The 8,348-nt window shown below is 37.0% G+C and overlaps 1 protein-coding gene across 1 annotated transcript; it reads left to right on the top strand.

The window, feature by feature from the left end:
- Positions 1-4,317: 4,317 nt before the first annotated feature.
- On the top strand, positions 4,318-8,073 carry LOC133678886 (ADP,ATP carrier protein ER-ANT1). The gene is made up of 4 exons (XM_062101391.1): positions 4,318-4,555; positions 4,635-4,923; positions 6,563-6,934; positions 7,355-8,073. Exons 1-4 carry the CDS (start codon positions 4,404-4,406, stop codon positions 7,664-7,666), a joined length of 1,125 nt encoding a protein of 374 aa, XP_061957375.1. The 5' UTR covers positions 4,318-4,403; the 3' UTR covers positions 7,667-8,073.
- The last annotated feature ends 275 nt before the right edge of the window (positions 8,074-8,348 follow it).

Raw genomic sequence — 8,348 nt, 5'->3', positions numbered from 1 at the left:
TACTTGTTTGAAATACCATTAGTGGATCCTTTAACCTTAACAATTGTTTTTATCATTGTTTAATCCTTATATCAATATCACATCTCAAAGCTCTCTTCAACTTATTATTATATAGTTAACCTCCATGTGGTTCAACCCCGGTCTTGCCGGGTTATTTATTACTTCGACACTCCTGCACTTGGGAGAAGACATCAATCTTTTAGTCATGTCACTTAGTAAGCTCCAGAGGAATTGAGCCTAATCCAGTAAAAATCCGAGCAATCTTAGACATGAAGCCCTCGCGAAATGTGAAGGAACTATAACGCCTTACAAGGAGATTGGTCGCCCTCAACAGATTCATCTCTCGTTTGGGGGAACAAACTTTTCCATTCTTTAAAATACTACGAAATATAGCCAATTTCAAGTGGACCGAGGATTGTCAAAGGGCCTTTGAAGAACTTAAGATTTATCTATCATCCCTTCATATTTTGTCTCAGCAAAAGGAGAAAGAAGATTTGTTTCTCTATTTGGGAGTATCCAAAACAACAATAAGCTCCATCCTAGTATGGGAAGATGAAGGTATACAATGGCCCGTGTATTACTCTAGTTGAACTCTTCATGATGCAAAAATAAGATATTTAAAGGTGGAGAAAGTAGCTCTAGCGCTTATAAAAGCCTCTAGGAAATCGAAACCATACTTCCAAGCTCACTAAGTGGTAGTATTAATAGATCAACCGCTGAGAAAAATTCTTCATAAACTAGAATTATCTGGATGTCTAGTAAAATGGGCAACAGAGTTGGGAGAGTTTGAACTTCAATATAAGTCACACCCAACAATAAAGGGCCTAGCAAACTTCATTGTCGAGTGCTCCTTCACAAAGCAAACAAATGCCTTGAGCCATCCACTTTCAACAACAGAAATCTCAATTAGGTTAGAAACATCAATGGGATCAACCTAAATACTTATTGTCTGGAAGTTGTATGTAGATGGTGCTTCTAACATGAATGGAAGTGGAGTAAAGATAATATTAATAAGTTTTGAAGAACAAGTGTAACAGTATGACATTCAATTTAAATTCCTTGCCACCAACAACGTAGCGAAATATGAGGCTCTTCTAGCCAGACTACGCCTTGTTGAGACCTTGAAAGCTTATCCTCTTCAAGCTCATAATGATTCCCAGTTAGTGGTCAGTCAATGCCAAGAAACAAGTGAGGCTAGTGAACCTAACATGCAACGGTATCTTCAAAAAGTTATGCCTTATTTCAACATTGACCACAAGACCGTCTTAATCACTCACATTCCTAGAAAAGCCAATCAGCGAGCAGACCTTTTGTCTAAATTGGCCAGTTCTAATCCAGTGGAAATCTCTACTGATGTTTTGATAGAAGTTTTGGAAAAACCAAGTATTAGTGTAGACAATCAGGTAGTTGTTCTTATCAGCGTAGGGAATGACTGGAGAATCCCCATAAAAACTTATTTATAAACATGAGAGCTATCTTTAAATATATATAAAGCCATTCAATTCACAGGACATGCATCAGGATACTGTTATCTTCAAATAGATATAAAGCCATTCAATTGACAGGACATGCATCACGATATTGCATGATCGATGATGTGTTATACAGAAGATCTATTTCAGCCCCTGTCTTGCAAGAAAAACAAAAAGGCATATGTGGTTTGTATACGGGCTCTAGAGCTCCTACAACTCAAGTAATGCAGACAGGGTATTACTGGCCAACCATACTCCAAGACGCAGTGAGCCTAGTAAAAAGGTATGACAAATGTTAGAGGTTTACGCTAGTTTCTCGACAACCATCTACAGAAATGATAACTATAACTTCCCCTTGGCCATTTGTACAATTTGTACAATAGGGAATGGACATCCTAGGTCCTTTTCCCAAGGCAATAGGTGGAAGATGATTTGTCTTAGTAGTTGTGGATTATTTTACTAAATGGGTTAAAGCAGAAGCTCTAGCAAAATAACCACCAACAAAGTAGTTTCGTTCTTTTGGAAAAACATCATATGCCATTTTGAGCTTCCCAAAGTGTTGATCACAAACAACAACACACAATTCCATAACCATCATATGAGAGAACAATGCCAAAGACTTCATATTAATCATCACATTTCCTCGGTATCACATCCTCAGACAAACGGCCAAGTTGAATTAACTAACAGAGTTCTATTGAGTGGATTGAAGAAAAAGATAAAGGAAGCCAAGTCAAAGTGGGCCAATAACTATGGAGTGCGATAATATGGTATTTTTATACAATATCCGCTAGGTATGTAAACACTTTTTGCCTTTTATCTCAAAAGGGTGATGAGACACTTATTGGTAAATTGTCACCTCCACTCTTTTAAGCCTTTAAATGTGTAATAACATATTAAAGGCTTGAGGGGCAACTGATGAGCTAATTTTATTTATTTATTGTGAAGGTATGGATTTGGCACATATGTCAAACCCAAAGCACTTGGACCTGGTAGTTAGCTTAGTCCAAGGTGATGTGGGTCCGACTTGCATGCCAAACCTAGTATGCTTGGACGTGGCAATTAGCCAGGTCCTAGGTAGCGTGGCTTTGGCATGCATGCTAAAATCAATACACTTGGACTTGGCAGTTATCTAAGTCCAAGGCACTTGGACTTGGCACTACGCTAAGTCTATGGTGGCGCAGATCTAGCACGCCTACCAGACCCAATACGCTTGAACTTGGCGGTCAGCCTAGTCCAAGGCGTTTGGACTTGGCAGTACGCCAAGTCCAAGGTAGCATGGGTGTGGCATGGATGCCAGACCCAATACACTTGGACACGACAGTAGGCCAAGTCCAAGGTAGTGTGGGTCTGACATGCATGACAGACCCAATATGCTTGGATTTGGTAGTCAGCCAAGTCCAAGGCGCTTGGACTTGACAGTGCACCGAGTCCAAGGTAACATGGGTTTAGCACGCATGCCTGACCTAATACGCTTGGACTTGGCAGTACGCCAAGTCCAAGGTAGCGTGCCAGACCAAATATGCTTGGATTTGGAAGTGCGCCAAGTCCAAGGTAGTGTAGGTTTGGCACGCATGCCTGACCCATTATGCTGAGACTTAATAGTGTGCCAAGTCCAAAGTAGCATGGGTCTAGGATGCATGCCAGAAACCATATACTTGGACTTGGTAGTACGCCAAGTCCAAGGTAGTGTGGGTGTAGAACGCATGCCAGACTCGATACACTTAGACTTGACAGTTAGCCAAGTTCAAGGCGCTTGGACTTGACAGTACACTAAGTCTAAGGTAGTGTGAGTTTGACATGAATGTGAGACCCAATACGCTTGGACTTGGCAGCACACTAAGTCCAATGTAGTGTGGGTCTGGCATTCATGCGAGACCCAATATGCTTGGACTTGGCAATATGCCAAGCCCAAGATAGTGTGGGTTTGGAATGCATGCCAAACCCAAAGCAATTGGACTTGCCAAACAACTAAGTCCAAGATAATTATCGTCCTCCTATGGCGTATCTAGGGGAGTAACCGACCTCCTTCGGTTTTGACGTCATAAACTCTAATACTTTACTAGCTAATTGACGTCTTAAAATCTAGTCTCTCTACACCTTTTTAGGTGCATTAGAGTCCTTAAAGACTCATTATATTCTTATCAAGTAGAGATATTTATCCCCCTTTCAGTACTATCAAGAAAATTACATTGTAGGCCCTCTTTTTTTTATATAAAGACAAGATTTATAGGCTATAAATACATCTTGAAAGCTTTTTAAGAAAGATTCACTCTTTTCTAATTCTCTACTACTTGGATATTTTATAAGATATTAACTTTATTATTCGAGGATCTTAAAGCTCTCCCAATTAAGATTGTTTTTCTTGCAGGTATTGATGACAATTTTAGTGAATTTCAAGTTCTTTAAATTGAGAAAAAATCTAAATACTTAAAGTATTAATCAATTACTATCTCAAAACATAACCTTTTATTTTATTTTATGTTTCTTAAGTTTTAAACATCATCACTTTTGGAATTAAGTTTTCTCTCGTAATCTACAGTGAAACACTAAGGAGAATTAATGTTTTTTCTTAATTAATATGTTAAACTAAGAGAATCCTTTGAACAAGTTAAAGGTCATAGATTCAAGTATAAAATAAAAATAAACTTACGAGTGATCTTGCTTTATGTAAATATGCTGGATCTAATTTAAAGATGGGTTTTTTTTAAATTTTTTTCCTACCTTTAAAAATATTTTCAAAATCTAGTGTACTAATAAGCCTAGCCTATAACGTGTCAACTATAATCAAATCATAAGCCAACAAAACAAAAATTTCAATGGCCAGGCTTATAATTTAATTCTCCTAAAAACTATGCGGGGTTGTCTAAGCAAGAATATAGTTTGGGGAATTTATTGATAAAGCATCGAAACTTGAGGGAGAAAATTGAAATGTGTGTCATATATTTTTTATGTCAGAGATTAAGATCGACCTCTCAAATTGCCAGCTCCAAAGAATTCTCAATCTGCAAGAACGAAAGAAGACTCTCTCTCTCAGAGCTTCTTTCTCAAAATCGAGAAATTTCCCAATTCAGAAGTTACAGGTTATGTCTCTATCCCCTTTCTTTCTTTATAAATCCTTTATTATGGTTGTTGAATTTGCATGTATTAAAACATCTGAAGGGCCGGAAGAGAGGAGAGGAGAGGAATGGGGGCGAAATCAAAATCTGAGAAATTTTCTGCAGAATTTGTAATGGGAGGAGCGGCAGCAATAGTATCAAAGAGCGCTGCAGCACCAATTGAAAGAGTGAAGCTTTTGTTGCAAAATCAAGGAGAGATGATTAAGAGAGGCCAACTCAAAACACCTTACACGGGGGTTCGTGACTGTTTCAAAAGGGTTTTTAGAGAAGAAGGTCTTTTTTCGTTTTGGAGAGGTAATCAGGCCAACATCATTCGATATTTCCCTACTCAGGTTCTTCTCTTTCCTTCACCGTCTTTTTCATTGATATTACTCACACTTTTTCTTTCTTTTTTGAATTTAATAGATATAAAAGACAATGTAGAAACCTTTCTTACCACAAAACTCAACATCTTACACTTCTGTACTGTAAGGCTTGAACCTTCTCTTGACAGTTGATACTTCAAAGTTAAAAGGGCAGCAATTTTATCAAACTTCTATTAAGTTTGGGTTTATAGCTATAATTATCATACTTAAGTGCCCCATCTCTGTTACTCGATGCTTATACTTTAACTTAACTAACTCAAACCATAAGAGGTTATGGCTCAGCTTGATAGCTAGTGGCAGTGTAATGGACTGTTACACTAGATATATCTTGAAGGAAGGGAATTTTGTGCTTTCTGAAAGCTTATGACTGCTGGTGGCTCATTTGTTGAAGGAAAAGACTCAAGTCTGTTCTCTTTCTAACTATGACTGATGTATATTTTTGAAATTTGATCAAACTCTTTACAGTTTGTTTAAACGAGTTGAGTTGAGTTCAGTAAAGTTTATGGTTTCTGCTTCCTTGGTGTGGTTTTATCCAAAAAAGATATAAAGTGCCTCCACGGTTTGGATGGGATTCTTTGTGTGAAGAGGCAGGCCTGTATGATTATAAATAAGCCATGGATAAGAACTGCATCCTTCAACTGCATTTGGTATTAGATGTTCTGCTATTAGATATGCCTCCTGTTCTACCATGTGAAAGTGATGCAATAGGCCTCAAAGAAGAACCTCCATAAAATCCTTTTCAATTTAACCAAAGAAGCTATATTCTCAGAAAATTGCTTAATTGTTTGCAAGGATAAAATGGTGTCCAGAAGATTGATGAACTGAGGGGTTTTACACCAAATAGATACTGTTTTAGTTTTCATTCCCCGAAACTGATTCTGTTTTAGTTATTTTTATAGCATTACATGCACATTCTAAGATCTTCTTAAGATGACTGAATTTTGATTTTTCCAGTTTGTCTGTCTTTTAGATCTAGAACTGTGTTTGGGTTTCCCTGTTATTCTTTTTTTCAGCAGGTCATCATGCGCATCTTGTTTTAGTCTCTCCATTTTATTGCCAAAGCTTAGACTCTAATTATTCGATGAGCATCTTGTAAATACACACTTTCCATACTCAGACTACTTGACACCAAAGATCCCAAACATATCATACGATTCTATCTCTTGAAAATACACACTTTCCATACTCAGACTACTTGACACCAATTTGAAGAAAAAAGAAGACCTCATAACACCATTCAATTTTCTGTATCATTGTTTTTTAGATCTTGGGATCAAAACAGGCTTATCTTGCCGATTATACGCTAATTATTAATCACTATTGTTGAATGCTAAGTTCATGTTTGAAATTTTATACACTGAATTAAACACTTTGAGCATGACTGTGTTAACTTTTGTTTTATGGTTGCGCTTGTGACCACTGAAATACCATATGCAGCTGTGTGCCAAACATTCATATCAAAAGGATTGAGTGATTTAATTGTTTTCTACTGAAGTTTTGCTGACTTGCACTTTTGTTTAAGATTTTTCTTATATCGTAGTTTCTTATTTGCAATTTATGTTCCTGTCTCATTTAATTACTGAAACAGATGTTCGATTATCCATAGGCTTTCAATTTTGCATTCAAAGGTTACTTCAAGGGCCTTTTTGGATGCTCAAAAGAGAAAGATGGTTACATAAAGTGGTTTACCGCGAATGTTGCTTCTGGAAGTGCAGCTGGGGCAACAACATCGTTGTTTCTGTATCATTTGGATTATGCACGTACCCGTCTAGGAACTGATGCTAGAGAGTGCCCGATAAATGGTCAACACCAATTTAGAGGGTTATTTGATGTATACAGAAAAACTTTGTCAAGTGATGGAATTTTAGGTCTGTATAGGGGATTTGGGGTTTCAATAATGGGAATTAGTCTTTACAGAGGCATGTATTTTGGTATCTATGACACCATGAAGCCAATCATTTTGGTGGGATCTTTTGAGGTAACACATCTGTCTTTGCTTGTGGACCTAGCTACGGTCTTCTCTGTTTGAAAATAGATTTGATTTTCATGTCACCTTTGACTTTTAACTGTGTTTCTAGATTTTGTTACATGAATTAATTTTTTAGCATTGCAGGATCATTAACATGTGGTGCTAGATAGTGTCTGTGCTGGACATTAAAATTTTTAATGAATCATGATTCCAGGCATCTGATTGAAAGCTATTGGCAAGTTCTTCATAAAACCTCATCATGCTCAAAACATCTAACTCTTCAGTGGGTTTATTTCCTGATGACTAGTAATAATTCTGCTTGCAGTTAACATATCTATGAATTTGAGGGTGTACATGTGATGCTATTTGTTGTCTGCTCATGTAATTAATTACTTCTGAGTTTATGCTTATTGTTGGTGTATTTTTCAGGGGAATTTCTTTGCTAGTTTCTTGTTAGGTTGGAGCATCACCACTGTATCTGGAGTCTGCGCTTATCCCTTTGACACTCTGAGACGGAGAATGATGCTTACTTCTGGAAATCCCGTAAAGTATCGCAACTCCATGCATGCTTTTCATGAGATCATTCGTCTTGAAGGTTTTCAAGCACTATACCGAGGAGTTACTGCAAACATGCTTGCTGGAGTGGCAGGAGCTGGAGTACTTGCTGGGTATGATCAGCTGCACAGAATTGCAGTTAGATATGGCTATGTTTTGGAACCACGCCAGAATACCATGAAGTAATCCTTCGCATGCTATTTGTACACTGCTGTAGCTTCATTCGCTGATTCTCATGGTAAATAGTCATTGACAATTTTGAGAAGAAAAGGAGAAAATAGGGGGGGGGGGGGGGGGGGGGTGTGCGGGGGCTGTAAAATAGACCAGTGAAATTGATTTGTTGTTCAGGTTTTGCCCTGAACGCCTATGGAATATGAAGGGATAGCTTCCATGATCATCATCTTGAAAACCAAAATGAGCTGAAGGGGAAGACAATGGCCTGGATTAAACTAAAGGATCATATGGTTCCATCAATGTAATAAATATATCAATCATTCAAATTTTAAGGTCTTGCTATTCAAGGCTTAATGGCCGAAGGGAAGAAACTGTTGGCCCGACTTTTTAATGAAATCCGGCTGGACCTTTTATTATTATGCATTCAGTGTATGATATGTACAAGTTATGTTTTTATTATATTTATATTTTATTCATTATTTAATATATAGATAATTATTTATAGTTTATATATTGGACATTTATGTGTATTTATTGCCTGTGTATTTTTTTTTATTATTTTGCATAAAATAATTATATATATATATATATATATATCATAAATTGATTTTTTATCTCATTTTTAAAAATTTCAAAAAAAGCAAAACCATTTCAGAAAAATGAGTTTTCAATGCATTTTTGTCTTTCACATGAT

The sequence above is a fragment of the Populus nigra genome, chromosome 18, assembly GCF_951802175.1.
Source record: "Populus nigra chromosome 18, ddPopNigr1.1, whole genome shotgun sequence".
NCBI lineage: Eukaryota > Viridiplantae > Streptophyta > Magnoliopsida > Malpighiales > Salicaceae > Populus > Populus nigra.
This window is presented reverse-complemented; position numbering and strand designations above follow the sequence as displayed.